The 26,532-nt window shown below is 34.4% G+C and overlaps 1 protein-coding gene across 2 annotated transcripts in view; it reads left to right on the top strand.

The window, feature by feature from the left end:
- The window catches only part of LOC106166918 (NEDD4 family-interacting protein 1), a 50,054-nt gene that overhangs the window by 9,375 nt on the left and 14,147 nt on the right, over positions 1-26,532 (top strand). Inside the window, exons 6-8 of one of the 2 annotated variants that reach the window (XM_087007486.1) lie at positions 650-722; positions 1,138-1,242; positions 7,189-8,283. In XM_087007486.1, coding sequence (XP_086863612.1) covers positions 650-722; positions 1,138-1,241 — 177 coding nt within the window. In that variant the 3' untranslated portion in view covers position 1,242; positions 7,189-8,283. Of the gene's footprint in view, positions 1-649; positions 723-1,137; positions 1,243-7,188; positions 8,284-26,532 lie in introns of those variants that run through there. The other variant, XM_087007487.1, reaches the window with a different exon arrangement.

The raw sequence follows: 26,532 nt of genomic DNA, 5'->3' as shown, positions 1-26,532 counted from the left end.
GCTGCCACCAACAAAACAAGGTCTCTGTTTTGTAAACTTTATTTCTACGAATAACTCTCAACACAAATGTACATGTTTCTGTATCTTTTACTAAACACTGTCTCTATTCTTGCTGTACTGCTGTACTTCTAATTTAAACAACTGCAACTCAGCTACAATAAACTAACTGGAACTATATTGTGAAACTGACTCAAACTAAGTTGTGAAACTAAGTCTGACACTATACTCTCACTGAGTACTGCCACTATACTCTACAGTAACTCTAACTGAACTCTAACTGAACGACACTGCGAAGAGCAGCTGTATTTATACATTTCAAAAGTGGACGGCCTTGAATGGTTCACTGCTACTTTGACTGGCAGCCAGAGTAAAAGTGGACGGCCTTGAATGGTTGACCGCCAACCCCTCTACTGGACACCACAATCCCCTCTTTCGTAAACTGATACCACTTACAAGCCATTCCAACTTAAGGTTCAAAGTTCAACACACACAAGAATGTAAACAAAAGGCTAAAGCTTACTGCGGCAATTTTACCATGAATTTTAAGGCTATGTAAAATCGTTACAATATGTATTTTTTTTTAATGTCCTTAAGTTTTATTCAGATATGTTTGATAATAACTCTAACATGGGTGAATGTTCCTTTGTAGCATAGTCACTGGATCAGTGGTTCTGGATATGCAGATGCTGACTCTTGGCTCTGGTGGTTGCTTATGTTTTTAGGTGAGTAATTTACTTCTACAAAAAAAAATCTTATTGTCAATATCATTTATAAAATGTTTAATGTTTTCTTGTTTTGCGTGCCCTTTTTTTGGGGGAGGCACAGAGAGGTTTTGCATCGATTATTTTTGGTGCCCTCCTGAAAATTGTGTTTAAGTATCTCAAGCACAAGATGACTAACAATCTCTGCTAAAATCTTTACTGGTCTAAATAGACTTAAAAGTAGAAAAGGTGTCCAGAAACTGAAGAAATTTCAAATATTTTACAGCTTGGCCTTCAATTCTATATTGGCATTTAGCGTGGGGCCAGTGTTAACATTGCTGACTGTATTAGCCTGTTTGATGAAGAGGGGCAACACTTTTTATCATAATTTGTGAAGGTATCCTCAATTCTAACATCAAATTGTGATTTATTTTAGGATTCCTGATATTTTTCCATGGCTGTGTGAGATATGTGAGTGTGAAATACAAGTGGCAGAGACTGTCATCTCAGTCTCGCAGCAAGTTCATGTTTTACATGTGAGGTAAGCATTGCCCTATCAGTTGCATAATGTTTATAAATGCTGTGTTAAATAGTTACAGGTATTTTCTTATTTACTTTTTTCCCCAGCTGAAGTAAGTATTTTTATGTCTGTGGTTATTCATGTTGCACAGCCTTAGAATCACTCTAACATTTATCTCAAGTTTATTTTTTATTTATACATTTTCTGTTTAGCCAAATAACTTGTTATTCACTTTTATTATCATGGATCAAAGTGTAACATATCATCAAGCAATTGACATATGTTATATATGCTGACATGTACCAAGCAGAAACGTCTGTCATAAGTTAGGTTGTGGTCACATATATTAACAAATGCCCATTTCTGTTGCATTCATGGGGAAACTACCTGCCTGACAGGTCACAATCACTTAAAATTTGACTGGACTGGCAAGGTCTATGTGAAAATACATAATAATAATAATAATAATAATAATAATAATAATAATAATAATAATAATAATAATAAATTACATGTTAACATAGACTACTGGAAGTACTTAGTTCAGACCATCACAGAATTGACAAACCTGTAGATTTCTACTTGTAGTGCAGGTCTTCCAGACCTTTGGTATCTCCAGAAGTTTCCCTATGTCTGTTCTGCTGTCAATACCAGCAATGCCATATAGGATATATAATGCATGCTTGTAACAATGAAATAACAGCTTTTGCAGAATGTGTTTGTGGTCACACATTGCTTGATACATGTGTTTGGATGTACCAGCTTTTTGATGCATAGAATATAACATTTTCTCTTTGTATAAAAATGAAATAATAAAACTGCTACATTTTTTTGTCATGGCCTTATAAATAGAGTAGTTAAAACCTTTTTCCACTGTTAATCTTTCTGTATCCTTGGTGCAATTTGAAAACAGATAAATGTGCTGGTAAATGTGTTAGATGAGATGCGGTTGTGTCAGATGATTGTGCCAAACGCCACTGAAACCATCATGGTTGCGCTTGCCATGGCATGGTGACTGAAATATGGTAATGGCTCATTGGCTCCTTCCTCATTCCAACTCATATGAGTTCTCAAGCTGTCAAAATATTTCTGTGATATGAATCAGTCGCCACATAGTGTGTCTGTAACTAGGCTAATTTGTGCTTGATATCATTTTATCAAAGTGCAGTGGTTATTGGGTTTAACCTTCAGCTGGATTTCCAGTCTTCCATTAGATTAGAATGCTTCTCATGTATTTCTGTATGCAAGTACTTTGTATTCCAGAAATGCCTCTCACTGAACACTTCTTATGCTTTGAATGCCTCTTGTCATTTTGAGATTTATGTTAGAAGTTGTGACTAAAAGAAAAATGAGAAGATTTTTCATTGAGTGGTGTGAAGTATTTCACATTTCTGTCATCTACAATTTCTTACTCTGTGTGTTCAGCTAGTGTTAGGTGAACTCTGTTTTACTTTGGTTTCACAACCCTTTGTCTTTGACAAAATGTTCCAAATTTAGGACCCTTATTCCTCCCAAATATTTAAAAAGTCATATTTCTAAAAGCAGTGTTCTTTTAGTAAAGCCTAAGATAAATTAGCTAAATGTCAAAAGGAAAGTTTTTGTGAGGAAATTAATTTCAAAATATTGGGGGAAAATATATCAGAATAAGTAAAATGTTTCTAATTTATGAGTAATTGCCATGACAGAGATTATTATAAAACTCCAACATGATTGACACTAACCAAATACTTGTACATAATCATGCATTTGATTGCTATTTCCTCACATATCAGTGAATTTTCATGTTTTTGTCAGACAGATATCTAATCAGCCACGATTTATTAAAAGTTGTTTGTTTAATTGTAACATGTTTAACAGAAAATCTACACATTTCATGGATGGCAATCCCGATGATACAGCAAAGAAGTGGAAGAAAGTCTGACATAACACATGGGAACAAATTGAACATTCCCCATCATTCCATTGACCTGTCATATTAAACAGAGGCCTCTCATTCACAAACCAGCAATTATGGTGCTCAGGTGTGTTCAGTTTTGTTTATTTTGCATGGCCAATCTCTAGCCAAACAGGTAAACAACTGCACCTTTCCCAAAGGAAAAACTCCCGAGCCATAGGGTCACACGCAGGAAGTAAGAGGATGGGGGATTAGAGAGGTTTGTTTTCAGTTGCATGCTTCACTGGGTAGTTGTAAAAGCCCTCAGATCTATCAAGGGGTCATTTCATGACATTGTTAGACTGTGAAATACTATCCCTGGACTCTGTGTGACAGTGTAAGACGTATACAGGTAGTAGGAAGTCTCTGATGTTGCATTGAATGGGTAAAACTTTGATGCACTATTTTGTGTAAGGGAAAATGGCTGTGAAAAGTCAGGATTCAAATGTTTAAGTAGTAAAGATGTTTTAGTGTACAAAGTAAGAAATGGGGAATAAAAGCTTTTATATTATTTCTGCATCGTAATTAGATGCAGGAAAAGTAGAATTTGATTCAACTTCATCACAAAGTTATAAAAGTGATTCCAAGTACGAAAGTGCTGTTTTTGCAGCATATTGCTTGTGATCAGCACATACTGAACCTGAGCTCTATCACTGACATTTGTTTGTAACAAACACAAAATCTCATCAAATCTCATGAACCGTTCCCTCAATGGTATTATTACTGTGCACCGATGTGCGTGTCCAGTCAGCTGAGAGTCTGACAGCTCAAACACAATAGGGACTGCCCCCAACCCGACCATACTTCCTGTCTGTGTAAGACGTCCTCTGACCCCTGACGATAGCTCGGGCTGCGCATAGCTGACAGCCTCCACATTGCTTACTCGAGCAGAAAGCTCTGCGCTATCTTTGAAAAGATTGGCAGGGCTAGGATGGGTCCAGGTGTGGGAAACGGTAGAGCGCGGAATCTATGGTTTAGGTCGAACAAAGTTGATTAGTTGGGTTACAGGATAAAATAAATAGGACTGTATTATGTTTGGAATCGCTGAGGATGGTTGTGGTTAGAGGTCTTGGGGAGAATGTGTGTTGCAGGATTGAATAATGAAATTGATATATTTTCAGTCTTGGGTCATTTGTGTTTTTTTTTTCCATGTATTTTTTCCTTGGGTGAATTAAAAAAAATTTTTTCAAAATTTCATACTTAATAATGTTTTTTTTTGGTTTTTGTACTTCCTTTTTTTATTATTATGATTATTACTGTTTTATCCCAAAGAGATATTTTTAATAATCCCCCACCTCAAGGCCTAATGGACACATCCCTGAATATTTCAATTTAATGTGGCATAGCAGCCAGTTTTAGTAAGTGATTGTTAGCTTATGATTGTTGTTAAATAGTATCATCTTCTGAAATGGGCTTGCATTTGGCATGAAAATTCAATGTACAAGTAATCCCCTTCCATACTGTTCCCCTTTTCTCTTTTTGTCTCCTCTCTTCCTCCTTTCCCCTTCCCCTTTCTCCCATTGCTCTCATCCTCCACCCCAAACTCGCACTTTCTCTTTTTGTTCTCACTTGTCCTTCTTCCTTCACCCCCTCTCTCTCTCTCTCTCTCTCTCTCTCTCTCTCTCTCTCTCTCTCCGGGTATATGAGTGCTGTGCCTAATTAACTCCTAATCAAGGCCTGATAACATACAATCCAGGTAGCATGGTAGGAAATTGGGTAACCAACTTAAAATATTTCACTGATAAATCTATCTGTATGATTTTATCAACATGTATCTGGCAGTCCTGTCAGGTTTGATGTATGCTCAGCTTACCAGATAGAACAGCTTCATTAGCATTTATTTAATGTACCATGCTTTTACTGTCATGATTCACTGTTTTCTACGAAAGTTATCAAATATAGATGCTGGCTACTTTACCTAAGAAATGCAAAGTGAAAGTTGTGAAGTGAATGGTTGTATGATTTTGTAGATGATATGTTTCACCATTTCTCATCCTTGTGAGTCGTGACAATCAACATTCTGTAAATGTGAACATAATATATTTATAATCTGTTGCGTACTAAGATTGTGTTGTTATGGGCAGTTTGTGAGAGTTTGTGTTTGTGCACAAGTGTGTGCGTGTGTGTGTGTGAGAGAGAGAGAGAGAGAGAGATTTTAACAATGGCAACCAAGTTACTATGTAGAAAAAATGCAATGATAAGCCCAGAACACTTCTATCTTATATCTGTATATAAATAGCTTTGGAGGGTTTTTTTTCCCTTGTAAAGTGCAGATGCACTTTGGCACTGGTAATATCTATTTGTTTATGTCTTCTTTTAAGAATCAGTCAGTCTGCGAGTCTTATCTGTTTTTAAGAACCATTACCTTAAAGAAAACGAAAAAAAAACAAATAAAACAAAAAATGCTAGTTATCATTAATAAAACACCTCATATCAAGATTCTGTTGATATTGACTGCTTCTTACTTTTTGCCAATTATTGAAAATAAGGTTATGTTTGCAGTGTATGAAAATGTCATTTTAAGAGGCATATGTACTTCATTTGACATGCAAACTTTTTGAATTCTTATTCAGTCAGTTTTATATATTAAAAAGTTATCCTTACAAATTATCTCAGAAAAAGTCCAGGATGTTTGGTCCATTTACTAGAACGTGGTTTCTGATATTTCACAGGTTATGAATAATTGATGAATGCAATTGCAAGGTGCGCCAGTGGTAAATTCAGTGCGAAAAATTGTGGTACGTCTTTCAATAACTTTAACAACTTCCGTTTCCTTGTTAATGAACGCAGCTTTCACCTTGTGACATGACTGGGTGAGACGTGATTCTATGAAATTTATGTGTACATTATCTAAGCAGTCCTTGAGTTTTGATAGTGATGTATTCAGCCCTAATGTTCCATTTGCAAGGTCTCTTTACTATAGAATAGATAGATCAATATTTTATTTATTCAAATTATGAGCAGAAGTACAAGATTTAAAGAATGGCATGTTTTTTTCTTTTTTCATAAATATCAGCAAGTTGAGCAGTCTAGATGAAATTGTCAGCCTACAGTGTGCTGTATGCAAAAGACATTCATACAACAGTATATGGTAGTAGATAAAAGAATGCATTTGACTGATATGAAATTACATTGGCATAAAGATGATGGACCCATCATTTCTGTGTTAGTTTGCAGTGGCTTGATATATAGCATTGGTCTCTGGTAGAGAAGAACTAAAGGAATTGTTTAAAAAAAATCACATTTCCTATGTAATACAGATCTGGTGAACCAAGTCACTCAATCATGACCTTGGTTATTATTTGATCTCAGAAGAATCACTTCATAGCCTGAATGAAATCGTGTTTTTCTCTGATTATTTATTTCATTTATTATTCATATAGTTCGATTATGCTATTTTGAAGTTTGGGATGGTGATTGACAGTTGTTGCACATTTAAAATGTCTGTTAGGTGAGGTATACTTACGGTGAATGTCTGTCTTGCATTTTATTTTATTGTTCTGTTTGAACCTTTGTAATGTGTGCTGAAGGTGTTGTATTCTTGCATACTTTTGATGTCTGTATAATTCATTGAATGGAGTTGGTTCTAACAACACTTCTTTTTCAGCTTTTAACAAGGCTGTATCAAGTTTGTGGTTTGCGGTCTGAGCAAAGAGTGCATATCATATATCATGCAATGAATGTAAAATGCTTAAAACTGTTGCTTTTATTGGTGTAAGTGTAGTCGTGTGGAGCAGTATTTGTTTTGTAACGTTTAGCTGGAGGCTTGTAATAGGGAAAGGATTAACCTCAACCACTGCCTCTCCTCATCTGTCTAGATATTAAAATTGATAAATATTAATGAAAAATAAATTGGTAATGATTATTTTATGAAATACACATCTGTTTTAATGCTACTATGTAAATTGAATGGTTTTGATGCATGGACAACAGGAAGCCATTCATTCATAATTCAATATTTGCGAGGTGTGGATGTTCAAATAAATGTTAATGTGTATTTACTTGACTAAATTTCTTCCATTGATCTTTTACAGAGCTCTGAAGATTAAGCTGAATGGGTGCAATGTGGAAATATTAAAAAGGACTTATTTCAAAAACATATTGGAGATATTTCTCAACGGTTCTTTAATGTACGTAATCACAATATAAAATGGATAATGTTGCTACCAGAATTATGATAATATATTAAAAATTTCAGTTATTACAGATTTTTTTTCTCGTGTACTCTAGTGCATGTAGTAATATATTGCATTGTCTGTACAGAGCATTTATGTGGTGAATAACCTGGTGCTGGGTCTGTGTGAACTTCTTTCATATTTTATAATGGTACTAGTATAACTTTTGCTGAAGGCTATATCCCAAATAAACACGTACAAATACAGATAGGAAAAATCAATCACTAAATTGTAAACTTCATAGATGGAGATAGTGCAATGTTTATGTTAAAATTCTAGTCATTGGTTCTGCATTGAAATATTCTGGATAATACATTGTTTTTAGAAAATAAATTGAATTATTGAATTAATGATGGTATTATATTGCAACAACAATTTATAGTAGGCTTTTGTCATAGTATAAGCTTATTATTTCATTTCAATTTTGAATTTTATTCAGACACTAAATTGGTCTATAACATATCATTCTTTTTTTTTATTTTTATTTTTATTTTTTTTTGGGGGGGGGGGATGGTGGCAGTGGAACGTTGGTAAAAGAATAATTTAAATAATATGAAAAATAATATAATCTTGCCAAATAACATATGTTGTTAGTAGCAGCAACAGTTTTGATATATTACTGGTAGAATATGTTTAATAGCACTAAAAACAAGATGTTATCTGGTCACAAATATTGCTTTTGATAAGGGAGCTGAAAATGGAAAAGAATGAGGTTTAAATCTGCCTGTTTTGCAGAAGGCAGTTTGATGGAACAGGTGGTCTTATTGTGCTCTTCATGACAAGAGTAAAATGTAGGAGATCAAATCTGGCAAAGGTATTATAAGGAGATATAATCCTAAGTTTACTGTGTCGTGCTATTCAATACGTGAACTGTACAAGACTATATAGCCTGTAGTGGCAAATTGTAAACCCAGGGGAAGTGCTTTGTTGTATCAATAAATACTATAGAACATGTGATCTTGTTGATTTTTTGTTATTCTGTAATTTATCAACTGACCCATGGAAAGAAGGCTGTTTTAGTTGCTTTTTGTTATTTTTATTTTTAGAAAAGTTGGTATAACTTGTATAGACTCTCTCAGACATGATTTTTTTTTCAAAATTATGGCAGAATTCCAACTTTATTTATTTATTCATTTATAAGTGATAAAAATGATTAGCACATTAGTTTGAGATCTACTTCGTTCCTACTTCATATTACACTTGTCACGTTCATTTGTGTGTGTGGAAACATGCCCCAAATTTGCTCCAGATATTACATGAGAAATTAATACTCAAAGAATTTTTAAGCCCATTTCAAAAATCTAATGCATCAGAATTTCCAGTGCTTTGTATATGTATGAAACCAGTCTTCTTCGCCATCTGTAACCTCTTCTGTGTGTTTCAAATAAAAAGAATACGTTTGTGTAATACGGAATATGTCAATGACAAATTGCCTCTTTGATGGTTAGTTGTTAAGTTGATGTAAAACTAAATATATTGTGACCTAACTTGTTCTGCTTAACAATAATATTTGGAGGAAAGTTTCCATACACTGATACAAAATCTGTTAAATACCCTTTTGAAAGTTTTTAGTTTAGGCTAGGACCCAATCTTCAATCCTAGGTTTAGAATGGGGGTGAGTGGGTGAAAGTATTAATAAAGAAGCAGCTTACACTTTTGAAAATTTCCAACCGTTAACTTGTACCATGTCACAGAGTATGATTGGTTGGTGAAGTGGGCCATTCAAAGCCTAGTCAATGACAAACACTAAAACCCAATTTCATTTGAAATCTATAAGCTAATGTTACTTATAAGCCACACAGACTTATCATTGAACAAATACACAAATTTTAACCACAGATCACTTCATGTGCAAATTGCTTCTTAAACATTATGATTGTATTAATATTGTATTAGGCGGAAAGGAACAAAGCTTTGATTTGATGAAAAACAATAGTTTTGTGCAACTTAACATGAAGAGAAGAGTTCTAGGCTGGCTAATTGTTGCCTTCAAGTGACAGGATCTGTGGACCCCTTTATTGATATAAGAGTAGACTCAGCCAATATACAGGGGAGTCCATATGTCACAGACGGGAACGGAAGTTAGGGTTATACTGCATCAAAGCAGATTTTGTAATTTGGCATCTGAGAGGATTTGGTGCACCAGTATGGGCATCTCAAACAGTTTTAATTGAAAATTGATTGGGAATTTTGTCAAGCAGATTTGATACTGTGTAGGGAAGGGATTTCTTACACCTTGGGGGACATCTGAAATAAGTCTTAGATCTAATCTTATTTGATTGATACTTGCTCATGGATAAGCCGACTTCTGTTGGGAAAGCTCAAGGGGTAAAGGACTTTTGCTTGAAATCATAGGTCAGACCAGAAGTCCCCCTACAATTAATTTTGGCTTTAATAACCCAGGAAGTTGGTGAAGTCTGAAAATCTTATCTATAGACTTGTTAAATTTGTCAGATTATAACAAATAACCTCATTATAGTTCAAAGTTGAATACATGAAATTGTGAATGAACATTTTGGGTTTTTTTTCTTATTTGCTTCAATGCTACACATAATACAAGAAGAGAAATGCCGTGGAGGAGAAGCTGTATTTTGTATTTTAAAAACATTCATTCATACAATGCGTGAAATATTCGAGATGTAAAAGAGAATGACATACTTTTCGTATTGTGTTTTATATTCAAGGAATTACAATTAATTTGTTTCTACATTACAATCAAAACAGCACAAAAAGACAAATTAGTACAGAAGCCCAATTCATAATTTGATAATCTACAATATTTTTAATAAGCATTAAATTCTTGTCATGATCCGTAACATGTCATTCTAATTTTGAAATATTGTCTTGTCTTCGGCAAATTGATTTGGAGATATATTGCTGGTATTACTCTGTATTGTTGACCTACATGAATCCCACACCTAGGGGAGGTTGGACAGAGGATAAAAAAGGATCAAGTAAAAACCCTTTCACTATGTTCGTGGGAGGGAATGTCAACTCAATGAAACTTAACTACAACACAGATTTAAGTTGACAGGCCAGTCTTGGCAGGTAGGAAAGAACGGCTGTAAGGTGTAATTTGGGGTGAGGCTGGGTCTCTTACCCCGACTTTAAGAGCCAATCCAAATGGAGATCTCAAGATTGCATCCTGGCACTGAGGAGAGTGTTTGGTAGAGAATTATTGGAAACTGCTGCTTTTGATTGGCTTTGTTTTTAACCAATGAAGTGGTCTAGGTGGTTCACACTTTATACTTAGCTAAGTGTGATACTTGTCTTTGAAAAATGTGGTGTTAGCCTGAAATCGGAGAGGGAGCTTACAAAAGCGTCAATCAAAATTTTGTGTAACATGAGAGTAAATTTTTTAACTGGATGTCAGCTGCATGCTGTAGCAGTGTGTATTTTTCCCACACTACTACCCAAGCACAAAAGTCAAGTTAGAACTTCCGTTTTTTCCAGTGTTTTTATTTTCCTTCAACATCAAATAGACCTGTCTCATATTTCATTCGATAACTTAAATGGCATAAATCACTGAAATGACAGAAAATCGCTGTAGAAATGACCTTGAATTTTGTTAATAAGGTGTCCACTTTCTCAGATATGTCATTCAAGTAAAATTTAGGAGACCAAAGCATCTGCCAGTTTACATACTTTTGGTTAACTATTAAGGGAAACTGCATTTACTTTAAACTAAAGAAAATTTTGTTTTTCGAATAACCTTTAATATGAAAGAAGTTTTATTATTTCTGTGAAACACACACACACACACACACACAAATTATATGATTAAAAGATGTTAATTTGTGTGCACATCTGAATATTTGTCAGTGGATGATGACTATGTATGCCCAGTGCATGCAAATACAAAGACAACAGACCTTTACAACTGAATGCCAAAAGAATATGGATGTGGTAAAAAAGTAACAGTCTTATCAGTAAAGAAAGGTCTCTCTTGACGGCTTTTTCCTGATGAAAATACTTTCTTGTCTTGTACATGGCTGATGAAGCTATTTCTACACCAGACAAAGGTGGCCTCTGACATACACTGCCCCGGACTATCTATGGAGATACCAGATGTTACAAATGGCATTGCAGGACATAATAATGGAAAAAGATGAAAAAATATCATTGATACTCCTAATTATGATATAAGATGCACTAAAATTCCTTTGCCAAAAGCTCAGATGCTGGGAAAGATGTTAGTGCAACGATGTGGTCTTATTTCAGATTACGTACCTGTTCATAGAAGCTATGGTCAGAGAAAAAAATATAATGAGAAACTGAATTGAAGCAAATAAATAAAATAACCAGAAGGACCATGAATTGCAGACTTTCCACAGACAGGTCTGATAAATAAAATAGACGTTTAGTCTTAATTTGGCATTTGCCAGTACAAACCCTTGGCTTGAGATCACAATTATCATTTGAGGCCTGATATAGGCAGAGGTTTTGCTAAAACCCTGTAACATGTCCCAAGGGGGGGGGGGTGTTGTTCAAAAGGACCCCCTTTTGAATTAAGTTATTTTCATGTCATAATAGAGGGTGTTTTCATGCTTTTCTTTGCACTTTGCACAGCATAACCTGTGGTAACTCTCTATCTTTGTCTGAACTGACAGGCTGTCCCTAACATTTTTTTTACTTTTCCTGTTGTTATTTTTTTCTCCTTTTCCCCTGTAATTTTAGTCTGTAAAATATACATAAATAACAAAAGAAATTTAAATCAAAATTACAGAGGACAATCTTGCTTAGATCAAAGACGATTCCATTATTTTCTGAGACAAGATGAGTATTTTAAAAAGGCGCCTTATTCTACTTTTAAGTATTTGTTCCTGAAAGGTTAACTGAGGCTGAATGCTCCAGGTGTCCTCCCACGCTTTGATAGCCTGGTTATCTACCTTCTTATCAGAGTGCCGTCAATATCTGCAGAGTAAACAGGAAATGTTGTTGAAGAAAGTTAATTTAGGAAATAGTAATAAAGCCAGTGTCTACAGCAAATCTTTGGCATGGCCTTGGGTTTCATGTCCATATGTAATAACATAGCACTGGATTTTATGTCTTCGTAATCTGATCTTTCTATTTTATTTCTGTTTCTTTTCTGTTTCAGTTGACCTGGTTTATTGTTTATGACATTTTAAAGATTTTTATTATTTTGAATTAGTTTCAAATGTTTTTTGTCTTAGTTTTGTAGACATCAATTTATCGAGTCAGAACAAAAATAAAGATACGTCTTATCCCTCAACTGAATAAAAGGTGCATAAATTTGATATTTCCATAATTTGAAAAGGTTGATTGCATGGAAACTCTCAATGTTATTTTATGAAAGAGAAACAACAGAAAAATCAGTAATCAGTTTCTAATACATGGGTGAAAGTTTTCAGGATTATGCCCGATTTCAGAATTTTTCAGTCTTCATTTTAATCATTTTTTTTTTTTCATATAGTCTAAATGCGATGAGAAATTTCAAGCTACATTTTCAGGATTTTCAGTTTTGTCAACTTTCACCCAAGTACTTAATTTGTACCTCAAATATGTGAAGGTATGTGGAATCGTCAGCCTTGTCAGGATGTCGGCTGACACTTGAAATAATATTATGGGATACACTGAAGTTGAACAGGCTGCCCTTTTCAGAGTTATCTTTGTCTGTTTTCTCAACATTTTCTTGATGATATTATCAGACAAGAGGAAATTCAGGTGAGTGACTGAGGGCACTTCAAATATAGATATCACACAGGTTAGTGCTACCAACTTTCATTAAGGTTAGTGCTCTGATTGTGATATTTACCTTGCGATAGGGGCAGACTTTTTAGTAGATGGTGGATGTTCTAATGCTCACTAATTAATAATTTGGTTCTGGTGAATTGGAAAGAAAGCATCAATAATAATTGAGTTAATTGATTTTGAGTACTTCTGTCATTCTCTTTGTTATTTAAAAAATAGTTATTTCGGTGGAGCATTGAAAAGTGTAGTTTTTGATTTATGAAGGGGTAGTTATTTATACTTTGCCAAGAAACCAATATCTTGGTTCTGCGCCCTAGTGTCAGGTGTAAGCATTACAGGAATGATTGACATCTACTAGCGAAAAAAAAATTGAACGCAAAATAAAGTAAGGTGGTTGATTAATCAGGCTGGGCTGCGTAAACAGGATATTCAGGTAAAATGCTGTGATGAACTTAATGATTACTATCTGGGCCCACTTTTCATGAAAAAAGGAGAAAATAGAAAATGAGGACTAAAATTGGCTTTCTGTGCTCTAAGACAGCAAATATACTTTGATCAACATTTTTAGCTTAAAGAATACAAGTAGTTTTTAACATATAGATATAATTCATTGCTTGAAGCCCATTGCAATTTGCATGTATGCAAATGGCATGTGTTTTAACTGTCATAGTGTGGTATAACCTTCCCCCTTTCTCTGTCACTCTCTGTAAAATGGCATTAGAAATTTTTCCTTTAAGAACCGAATAAGAAAAGTTAAGTTGCACTGCAAAGTGTAGGCCTGATGTTGTTTTTTTTATTCAAGATTAAGCAGGGGTTATTTCCAGTTTTGTAACACACTGGGCTAGGGGCATGGGAAACATGAAACCTTAGAGTACATGCACAGCAAGGAGGATACAAAAACATGTATACTTTGATAAGTCAATTTATATAGAATCAAATTTAGAAATTGATATTTTTATGGCAGGGAGAGATTGCAGGGTGCCTTGCAATCGAGACTTTCCCATTTCCCCGTCTGTAATGTGACTGTGGAGAAAGTTAGTTCTCATTTCAGAGCAGGTTTGGGTATACAGGTGTTAGAAATGTGTTTGAATTTAAACTACTTAGATGAATAAGAGAGTTGAAACATGTACATATAATATGCCAAGCCCAACAACTGGAAGAACAAACTTGAAATGAAAGATCACGACTAGTGTGGCACGTTGAAGTGAAAGGTGCTTGGTATTTAATGCTTATTTGTATTATTGATCATGCTTAATTGAATTGTATCCACAAATTGACTTGGAAAACTTGTGATTTGTAATATTTGTAATTTGATGGCGTTTGTAGTCTTATATGTACCTGTTGAATCTGTTGTATTTTGAAGCAAATTTATTATGTCTGCAAATAAATTTCAATTTTATTTCATTTTTGTTCTTATTTACTATGGGATAGTCAAGTAGCAGCAGAGCATCAACAAGTACATGCATCTTCAGCCCACATTCAGTGGACCATGATTTTATCAATATTCCCTGTTTGCCACAAAATACTTTTTGAAATGGCATAGGCCATTTTGATATCACTATGTTAAACACACATTTTTAATTACATATTATTCTGGATATCCATAATTCTGTTGGGTTCTTTTGCCTGCCAAATTGTCATGATATCTGAGCACAAACAATATTTTTACCATTGTGTCTTGTAGAAAAATATTGTAAAGAAAAAGTGCTGCCAGATTTAGTCCAGCTCTGCAATTCTCTAGTGTATTTTCAAAGCTGTTCTAGGTTTTTGTTTGTACTTTTTACCCTGAATTTCACAGTGACCTAAGCTTTCTCTGCTTTCAAGTTTCTATAAACCCTTGTACAATGCATGGAAAAATGTGAGACTGCTTTTGGTGCCTGATTTTGAGTTTGGAGGCTAATGTTTAATGGAATCATTTTTCGATAGCTACAAGGCGCATTAAGAGGGCCTCAATCATTATATTTCTGATATTATTTTGAAATGCCCCAAAACAAAACAAAAAAAAATGCATGTTATTCACATAATTTGATTATAATATGCAGACACAACCTTTCAAAGTCCTGCTGCAGGAGTCCATAATAAAGACTTTTTCAAGAGTTTCAAACCTGGCAGTCAAAACAGAAATTCAAATACAAAATTAACATCACCTCTTCCTACATAAGGATTCAGATCAAAACACTGGCTCCACACAATTAATCTTCCTACAATTTTAAGATGTTACTTTTGCTTAAAATCAAATTGTACATTATTAGAACATTCTATCTGCAACAGAGGAATTATCTGGAATCCCTTCAGAGAGAATGTCCAAACAGTATATTGTTTAAGTATCACCAATTGTTCCTTTACCAAACTAGTCTTAAGTGTTGAATTTTGTTGAATTTTGTCACAAATAAGATGACTTTTTTCTTTCAAGGAAGATGCAGTAGCGTTACTGTTACTGTGCTTTTGGAAACTCAAAGCCTACAAACCTTTTGACCAGTAAACTAGTTCATTCAATCTAATTTAGGCATCTCAGAAAATAGAGAATGAACAACCATGAAACTCAGGGTAGTACTTATGCACCGCCTGCCAGGTCTAAAAAAGTGGTCCTAATCATTTTATGACTGTTTTCTATAAAGATGCTCACCACGTGGTGTAACTGCTAGCACATGGGATGTTTTCTTACACCATGCGAGGCAGCTACATGGTCATGGGATTCACATTTAGCCTCCGTTTGCGTCAAGAAAATATCAAACGTTTGCCCATCTATTCTTGCTACATTGAGATTCATATCACACCCAGAACACCATGTCACAGAGATAAAGCACAAATGGAATATTTTCCCACAAGTTTGAATTTCTTGCGCACTGACACAGTACAACAGAGCATACGATTTCAGAATACCATGTGCCCGCATGATATGTTGACTTAAAGTGGTTTTCTGATAATAGTAAAGTTATTAATAAACCATAAAATAACTTTAAATTGCTATCCACCTTAAGTTAACTATGTGCTGATCTCACTTTCTCTCAGAACAGTTTTATGGACACATTTCTTTCTAAATTAAAGGTGTGTACCACTTCACAATTTCCTTCATGGATGACAATAAATAATCAACACCTCAAATCCTCATTTATGTTGTTATCCACATGTGCTAGTAGTGAGTTGTTTCATCACCACTTTTATTCATCAAAGCAACCCTAGCAGAAAATTTACCCCATCCATGGACCTCCCCCCCCCCTCCTCCAGCCCATGATGATTAAGAAGTTCTTCGGTCCACTAAAGCTTTTTTTTTTTTTTTTTTGTAGGTGGTGAGTTTGTGTTCATGCGTGTGTGCGTGTGTGTGTGTGTGTGTGTGTGTGTGTTGGGCGGAGGGGTGGTATTCTTATACAGTATGCATAGTTACCATCTCCCATAAACCATCTCTGTAACTCAAAACTTTGCAATATAATCATCACTTCTTTACAAACTAGACTGCACTTTGGCAAATGTGGTAAGGTTATTAGTAGAGTAAGTGAGTGAATCCTTAACTTTAAGCTAAAACTTGTCTGTTCTTCCTATCAACCAGTACCAACGTGTCACTTGTTGGTCACTATATAAGTGAGATATCTTATAATTAGTCCCTTCCTACAAAATGTCCCAGTATCTGGCCTGTCTAGTCTAGACTCAGAAGGGACCACAAGATTATGAATCAATTGAGGCACAGACAGGTGATGTAATGTGGGAACCACATCAAACAAATCTCTTCTGTTCTTACTGAGGTTTCCACTTTCCACCTGTTTCTCCAGTTACAATGGTCAGAATAAACTTTTTGTCAGCTATACAGATTGCTCTTCCTGTCTAATTGTGTTAGACAATGAGGCATTTCTATTTTTTCTAAAGGAGGTGTGGTGCTGGGTTTTTCTTCATCACTACCCTTTCCTGACATTTATTTTTTCTATCTACCCTTGTAACAGTAAAGGTACATATCCACTCATAAATTTAGGTAAGAATATTAACCTATAACTAAGCAGTCTTTCGCATATAATATGTCCTTGTAACTTACTTCCATCTGTACGGTACACTGAACTCTCAACCTTGATTTTCAGACTAAAGCTTCTTCTATGTTATATGTCATTCAATTACATTGGTTATGTATGCAAACACGTATGCAGTATGAACATACAGACACACACACACATTTTTATTTCATTTTATTTATTTATTTTTAGGGGTTTTTTTACTGTGAAACAATCTAGTAAGTGGAAATAGGATGGGTTTCATTGTCCATGGAAATGCCAAAGGGGTCTTGAAATGGGACGGAAAAGAATTAAAAAGACATTTACTTATCTTTTAGACATCTGGTTGAATGGGTTTGGAGTGGTTTATTTTGCTAATATGAAGGGATATTGCCAGTATTTTGCTGGCTTGCACTGTTGCTTATTTGTTTTCTTGTCTCAGTCATTGAAATAAAGATAAGCACATTTTCAGCTTTTTGTTAGCATTATTGCAACCTTTGTTTTGGCAACACTTCTGCATTTTGCTTTTATTTCATGGAGGCCATGTAATGAAGTAACAGTTTCCTTTTTTTAACCAGAATTAGGGCTCTGTATTTTGAATTAAAAATTTTGTCAACACCCCAATGGCTATGTATGTAGGTACTTACATTCGGGAAAATAAATTTGATTTAAATGAAATCCTTATCTAAAAGACCTATCAAAAACCACAAGATAATCCCTGATGATAATCCACAAAGATAATCTCTTAATCCTAGAAGCAGTTTATGCAGGTGTCTTTGGAATCACTCCAACGGTGGAATTTTATTATAGCAAAATTATAAAAGGTCAGAATTATTTATTAAAGAATAGTTCACAACAGTTGATAATGTACAGTTTTAATTACTAATTGCAGTTTAGGCCAACTGAGCCCTATTTGCCAATTGACATGTTGTGTAAAATGAAACTACATGTAATTTTAGCAATTTTCAGTTTTTTCTTTTGTGGAGAAAGATTGACAGGTGGTGACATTTCTTACTTTGCCTCTTATAATGCAACCATTGAAACAAAATTAAAACAACCAGGAGAAAAATCTCCATGTTTGCCTCATCCCCTCTCTCTAATCCCACAGTATGTTGTCTTATCACAGGCCGGGTTAGCACCTCAAGTATCGAGACTTGTTTAAGCCCATGTCGTGCAGCATTAACTGACCACTGTAACATGGCTACGTGCACTCGTGGCAAGCATGTATGCATGAGCTAGGCACACACTACAGTGTTGACACGGCTCGCTATGGGGTCCAAAAGTTGTCACTGAGTTGATACACAGCAAATGTAGCGCTTTTTAGTTTAGACATCTCATTTCTTCGAGTTGGCAAACAAAACATGTGGAGGCTCATACAAAAGTGCCTTGTTTGCAGTAACAGGAGTTTGCTGATTAAATTAATATTGATTTGATAATTACAAATTGTTTTTAAAATAATGTTAGTAAAGCTAGGATCTGAGGAGGGCATTTTTGCACTCACTGGACGGCATTTTTCCGTTTTGGACAAATAACTGATTTTTCACTTAACCAGTGATTAATTAGCCAGATGTAATCAAATATTTCTATTTCCTTCAGCCTGAGTAAATATTTCTAGCATTAGTAAAAATATGCTACTTTGAGGCTAGTGTTTTTAGTGCAAGTTTGTCACGTAGCAAACTAGTATGTGTTCGGATGATAAAAATGTGTGGTTTCTGATAATCGCTGGACTAGTTTATTGATAAATGGAATTTACAGGAGAATTTTGCTCATAGACATTACTCTAAACAACAATGAAAAATCTGTTGTAACTGGAAGCCAGACTTTATCTTTATGATTATGCAGGTGTACAGAACAAAATTGTGGAGTTCAATAAACGCTGAAGGTAAGAAAATGAGATGGAATCTTACCAGTGGTTCTTTTTGTCATTACATGGTCCTAGTTGATGACATGAAAGTCTCCAAAACATTATGAAGGTTTTATCTACGAGGGGTATCATTATTTTTATCTGCTAAATGCGGCAAGGTGTACACTAGGATGGGGGTTTGTCGATCTGCACCTCTTTTGCAAATAAAGGAAAATGATAATGATTTTATGAACGCTGCACTGGAGGAATTTTAAGTTCAATTACTGCCACATATCTTAGTCTATAGAACTGATTGTCGACTAAATTTGATTTTAATTGAACACCTGCAGAACTTAGGTGAGGTGACAGCACATTCAGTTATGGAGACTCAAGACCCTGGCAACAAAATAAAAGTTTCGTGAGTGATACGTTGGTCTTAGTGGGTCATCTGCTGAAAGCACTTGTAACGGAGTCTAGAAATTAAATGTCAAGAGCTACAGCAAATGGTCAGCCTGGAAAGAATTGTCATGTTGTATAAGACATGAACAAATGGATCTGTAGATAGGTGAATAGCAGGAATAGATTCAGAGGGGTTGGAGTTGGGGGGGGGGGGGGGGAGGAAATCAGTTAAATGAACAGAAGTCATGATCAATATTAATACTTATAATGCAACCTCCTCTCCATCCTCTCAGTGTACCCTCATGAGACATGTACATGTATTTGAGCCATGTGTCTGAATTAATTTGAAAAAGAAGACAATGAAATGATACTATACTGTAGGGAGACATAAACAGCAATAAACAGTTTTACATGTAGTTGGACAAAGACTCAATCATTGGCAAGTTCAAAATTTGAGTATTCAGTTGAACAGTAGAAACTTTTTTTTAAAATTTCCATTGGCAGACATAGAGAATATCTGAACATGCCAGACTTCTTCTTACCAAGCAATGCTCTAGTTGCCTGGACAAGTAACATACAAATATATTAACCCTTTCTAATAAAATGTACTTTTATTATTTCTATAAAAAAATATTTTGAAAAAGGATAACTTTAAGACTTTTTGAAGGGAAATAATGCATGCTTACCAACATACTAATTATTAAAATTGTATTTAAATGTTTTTTTTTTTTTTTGTTAAAACAGAATAACATATGTACATAGAGAAAACATAACCTAAAGTGTATGAAATATACATATATGTAAAGAATTTGCAATACCAACAAAGTACAGTAAGTGTGGACTTATCAGGCACCAAGTGAAAAATGGTTCCTGTTGTTGTTAGGTGTCTTGGTCATTCTTGTCTGGATTAGGTAAGAAGCCCCATCATATATAAACTCCACAAATGTCCATAAACAAGATGCCAGTGATGAGGAAGTGACAATTGTGTATTCAATCTTCAAACAGTAAAGTCTAGTTGCACCCTCAATATGGATTATGAAACTCATACTTTTTATGTCTGGGATATGCATGCCTTTGGTATCACCTGCTTCATCAGTTTTGTTAAATATTTTCATCTTAGTTGCTTTTTCATTAACTTGTTTAATAAGTAACAAATCATTTTCCATTTACCACGTATTTGTGTATTCTTCCATTTCTGATTTAATCACCTACTTAGTTATAAAGGCAACATTCTTCTGTGAATTTTATAACAAACAGTGCTGCTGGTGCAAGGGGAAGTCTTGGTACAGCCCAAGTAGTCACAAAGAAAACAATGCAAACAACACTTTGATAAAACTGGCTGCATTGCAATATGTATTGTTGGCCTTGGCTTTAATAGAAATATTTAATTTTGATAACGACTGATATCAATAGGAATTCACCAGGTGAGATTGTTTTGATTTACACCTGCAATCACCCGCCAGTAATAAACAGACATTAGGTTTGTAAATATATAAGACAAGCTTGTTCAAAAAGAAAAAAAAATACAAACAAAAAATATCCTTGGTTTAGAAATTTACTTATGGCTCAAAATTCTGGACTGAAATAGAAAATGTAAAATATAAAGAAAATGTGTTTGTGGGAACATGAACACATCTTAATGGGATACAAGAAAAAGTTTTGAGGCAATATGAACATTTAATTCATGCAAAAAAAGTATATATTTAGGTAAATGCTCTAAAGCTGAAGCAATCCTGCACATTCATTGTAGTTAATTTCAAACCATTTGCAACTGAAAAAAAATTTGTACTTAAATTGCATTAATAGACAAACTCTAAAACATTTTTTTAAAGGTCATATGGAAAAATAATTTTGAATTGACAAGTTGAAAACTGTAACTTTTTTCCTACTTTTAAGTATAGGTAAAGTGAGTTTCAAAATTATTATTATGAATTATTATAAATAATTATTCCCTTTATACCCTCACTTCAATGTCATTCGTTAAACAATAACTTACATAATGAAAAAATATGTTCTATTCAAATCAACCTAGATGAAAAAAAGCATTGAGTGAAATATCATGTTAAGAAAAACTTCAAACTTATCAAAATATAAAAAAGTCTCTACCTTTTCTTAAAATATAAACTGTCTTGCAAAACACAAAAGCAGGAGATTTCTCCCCAACATTTATGACTTCAGAAAAGTGGCTGTTGAACTATGTATCCTTGCTGCAGGAAGAATCATTTTACATTTACAGCAAGAAAGTGGCAATGGCTTTGAAGGTTTGCCCCTACACTGGTAGTCCTGCAGTCTTAAGGGCTGATGTCAGCAGGTGGTACCCAATTTATCCCTGTGAAATCCCAAAAGAAGTTGAAGACAGTGTCGGAAGTTTCATTACACTCCTAAAAATATATGGTCACCCCTGAGTTTCAGGACTGTTCAGAGCATTTGCAAGAACCTGTTTGGCTGCATTCAGACTTGTCCTAAATAAAACCAGTTTTGGTATGATGGACAATCAAATGAATTCATTAGGGACATTCAAATATAATAATTGTCTTAAATTGACCTGTTTTTTGCATTGATAACCGAGGGCTAAAAAATAATGGAGTAACTTGACTACAACCATCTGGTCCTTCTCTCAACTAAACCTTCAGACTCTTGATTTAATTTTCCAAAAGTTTTGAGATACAGGGTACACATCAATTTGGGTCAAAATAAAAGAATTGACATGGAAAGTTTGGCAGCCTTAGGCCTACAACTTTCAACTAATTGGTTATGACTGTGGGTTTCGTAATCAAATTGTTTGCAGGAAGTGGTTCACAGTTAAAATGTTCCATGTGTTTATGTTGTAACCATAACACATAATGTGCATGTTGTGTTTTACTAAGGCTCCTTCCAAGTTAATTTTTTGGAATGTTCCAAAATTGGAAAATGTTATAAAAAAGTGTATGTGTCCAAGGTAAATAAGTGTTCACATTTTTTTTCAGTTTTCCTCCAGGAAAAGAGAGGAAGATTATGGGTATATATATATATATATATATATAATCAGTTAAGAATGCACTTTAAAACAAAATTATTTTATAGATTACAAAAAAGCTAGAGGTGTATTTGGTTGTCATTTGGGTATCTATCCCTCATTGCTTAAGGGAATTAAAGTAGTAAAATCATGTGGTAAACTTGTGACATGTTTTAGACCAAAATCAGTTTAGGTGTGTTCCTGTCTGATTGCACCTTATTAGTTAATGTCACAGATCAGTGGAAAAGTCTACTGGTGACTGTAGATATCAGCTAGGTGTCCAGGCCATGATAAAGCAATTATAAAAAGGAGCTAAAATATGGATTTGAAATCATAATTAAAACAATACTTAAGGATAGTATTAAACAATAATAACATTATAAAATCATTCAGCTCAAATGATCAGGAATGCAACAGTCAAACACAAATTGCTGAAACACCAAAAATATTGGTCAGTGTTTTATCCATTTTGAGTAATAGCATATATTCACCCTCCATTTACCTTTTTGTCCAAAAACTAGCAAAATGAACAAATTTGCTGAATAAAAAGCCCCACTGGTTAAAAGCCTTTTCCAATAAGAACCATTTCCAGTCTATTAAATCAACCTGGCATCCAGTTGACCAATAACACATTTGTCATTTCTATCAGATATGATCAGTTTGACATCTTGATAAGCGACGTGTAATGGCTGCCCTCCTGCCAGTGCAGCTGCAGGATATGCAGAGGACATGGACTCTGAGTTACTGATGCAGACGTCTGCTGCTGATACTGATATTGTGGCAGACATGTTTACCTTCTCATTTTCTCTTTCACTTCTCACCCAATCTGCTCTGATTTGCTGATAATAATAAAATATTATTAGTTTTTTAACCCCATCTTTTTTTCTCTTTTCGTGTAATGTAGTACATGTATATATTTTTTTCGTTGAATTTTTTAAGCTATGAATAAACCAATTCACAAAAAACTCAATATCAGTAAGGACAGTGATCTTATATACAACATGAAGTTACTCACTGTAAGTGGCATTTTCTTAAAAATAATTCATTTATTACAAGTGAAAAGAAAGAACAACAAGCTATTGTGTAAAAATCTTTAGCAGAGTTCCTTGTATGCTTATATCAATTAGGTTTTTTATTGTTCCTGATGGGAATATATAATAAAGAAAAATTGATATAACGAACAAAAAAAAAAAAGCTTTTTTGAAGTAAGTAATAACTGATTCTGTAAAAATTACCAGAGGCTATTTCTTAATCAGAATTGCCAAATCTGTCTGAGAGTATGTGGTAACACGATTCTAGAAAAGTACCCAAGTGTTTTTGACATATGATGGTGAATGACTGGCAGTGCTTTTCCTGTCTGGTAATTTGCTTGGCACTTGTCAACTGACCCTGGGCTATTGAATCTCAGTAAGAAAACACTACTGACCACAAGGACTTTTCTGTTTCACACATGCCATCTATTAAAAATGAAATACCAGTAAAATGGAGGGTTACCTGGACTATTGTAAACAGCTGGAAAACCAGGTTCTGATAGGCATGGTGTATTGCTTTAATTTTTGAAGATTTTGGGAGGAAGGATTAGAAATGTTTGTAATTTTTAGGTTCTATATATTTCTGTAAGTCTTGGCCATGCAGGACATACATTTATTCCATTCACTCACAAATAAATAAAAATACAGCATCTTTCTTAACCCATTTTGTCTTGGTGTGTAAAGGTAATTCTGAAACTGGTAGAAATATTTTCTAAATTATGATTATCTATATTACATGAACCTTAACTTGTATAAATAACCACTTTAATTAAAAAGTTATCCATAAAATTGCTTTCTTCTCTCAAATTTGGTCTCCCAAATGCCACAGAATCAGAACTTTTGTATCTATTCATTCAAAATATTTTGTAGTTGCCTGAATTCTTAATTACTTAATTACCTAATATGAAAGCTAAGGCCCACACAATCAGTAGGTATTAATATGCACTAAATAATGTTAATCATTCTCTGGCAGTAGAATTGTCCTGGAAATGATACCCCAATACTTGAAGGAAACTGGTCTGCAAAATTTACACCTTTATCTCTCTTGTGTAAGTGTTTTTCCACTTAATCCTTGGGAGAGGTGGGGAATAACCCACACAGCCAACCAAGGCTCTCACTTCTGAAATGTGCCAGATTTATTAATAAACACCCACGTAGCAAGAAAATTGAGTGAAAAACAGAAATTGAAGGAAACGGGACAGATTTTTTCCTTATTCTTTTAAACTTACCATGCATTTTTTAAGACTGGATAAATGGAAATACTGGTAGAATAATCTTTTGATGATAAACTTTACATTAACAGGCGTGGTTCTGATGCTCACTGATGAACAGTCAAACATACTGAAAAGGGTAATCAAAAATATCAATGATTTCATGTTTTGACAGAATTGGTTCTTAAAATTGTACAATGAAATAGCTCAGCAGGTATGAAATTGATCTCTGTTTGTTGTTTCTTAACTTTTTTCTTGTACCAGTCACACATCAAAATTGCCTTTCTTTGTACTTACGATTCCCTGCATTTATTTCTATAGCTGTGATGAACCAAGGACCAAGGTTGACCCAAAGTAAACTTCAGTTTGAATATATAGGAAAGATGGAAAGATTTGATGTGCCAAGCAAAAGCAAGATTGCGTGAAATCCTTGGGTATACAGTGTAGGCTCTGTCAGAATGTCATTTCCAGACCTTTTTGAACTTGTTTCACATATTGTTAGCTGAATCAAAAAGCAAACTCCAATCGGGCGATTAGGTGATGATCTGGTTTGTGTGTGGTTAGATTATGAGCCGTGTGGAGTTGCCAAAATTCATAGTACTCAAAAATGCTAGATGTAAATATGTCTGATGTTTCTCAAGTTATTTACATATTTACACCTGAAAATACAGCAAGTTATTGATTATCTATTTTCCATCCATGATATTTGTATCAAGGATGACAGATACGTCTTTTGATAACTCTATATATCATGGTGTTTTCTCACATTTTTCAAATATCAAACTTCTTAGCAACATTCAGTTTGTCTCAAAAACATTATCTTTAACAAAAATCAAACTTGTTCATAAATGCATTTTATTTTTAAAAAATGTAGGTGCTTCAGTTTTACTACAACAACATTATATTGGAAAGTATACTTTATATTTTTTTTTCATAAAATAAGTGATTGCCAAATCATTGTCATCCACAACATGATGGGTCACAATAATAGCAATTCATTCATAAAGTCCGAGTTGAAAACAAGTGGAATGGTGAAACAAATTTGTTTGACAGGATGGATTTTACAGCAACAGGTCTCTGATTTAACCACCCATCATTTACCAAACTGGGCATAAATGCCTGGCGTAGGCATAAATTCATTTCCCAGTGCAATAAACTGTATTTAATCACCCCATACATGTACACAGAAAGGATATGTCAAGGTGGGACAAGAGGGGTGACAGTCTTAGTAATGGTACAAGCTCAAGTACTGGATATTGTTCTAGTCTTCACAATTAGAGGTGACATTCTGTTTGTTTGAACATGTGTATGAACAGATGGGGTAATTCATCTTTGTCTTGTTAACTGGTCACTGCCCAAGGTAGTAATGTTGACCAAATGCCTATGTTGCCAGACTGGTCAGTTGACATACTGCCCAGTAGACATTCTCATCTCCCTGTCCTGTTCACTTCTGAAAATCTGCAGTCTCACTGAAACTGGCCTGGCAATTAAAAAAATTAAGAGATAGAGAGAGGGAGAGATGAAAGAAATGGTCATTGAATAATAGAATTAGAGACTTACCCTTTCACTTGTTTTGAATGTTATCCTACTTTCTCTAGGCAAAATGACACATCAAGGTCAGTTTTAACAGTGCATTTTGCTTCCTAATAAAATTTATAAAGAGATGCATCACAATTATATTCTGTATGATCGTTGACATGCATTTTTTTTCTTGTGCACAATTTGGTTTTTGTTGAACTATTTTTCTTGGAACCATTAGTATTCACTTTCTATCAATCTTCAAGCATTAGTTGTCATACACACAACTGTATCTTTCTCCTTTGAATGTACTCATATATCTGCTTTTCATCATTTTTCTTTTGGGGGTCACACACTCTAAAGACTGCAGACAACTGCTTTTAAAGGAATAAAACAAAATGTACATGTACATCTTTATCAGTTTCTGTGAGAATCAAACAGCAGCCAGCAGATGTCAGTTGTCAAGATGTCCCCACCCGTCACCAATAATTATATCAGAAGACATGCACAACACTGA

The sequence above is a fragment of the Lingula anatina genome, chromosome 3, assembly GCF_051362555.1.
Source record: "Lingula anatina isolate TDL-2025a chromosome 3, LinAna3.0, whole genome shotgun sequence".
Lineage (NCBI taxonomy): Eukaryota > Metazoa > Brachiopoda > Lingulata > Lingulida > Lingulidae > Lingula > Lingula anatina.
Note: the sequence above shows the minus strand (reverse complement) of the source record. Positions and strands in the feature narration are given on the sequence as shown.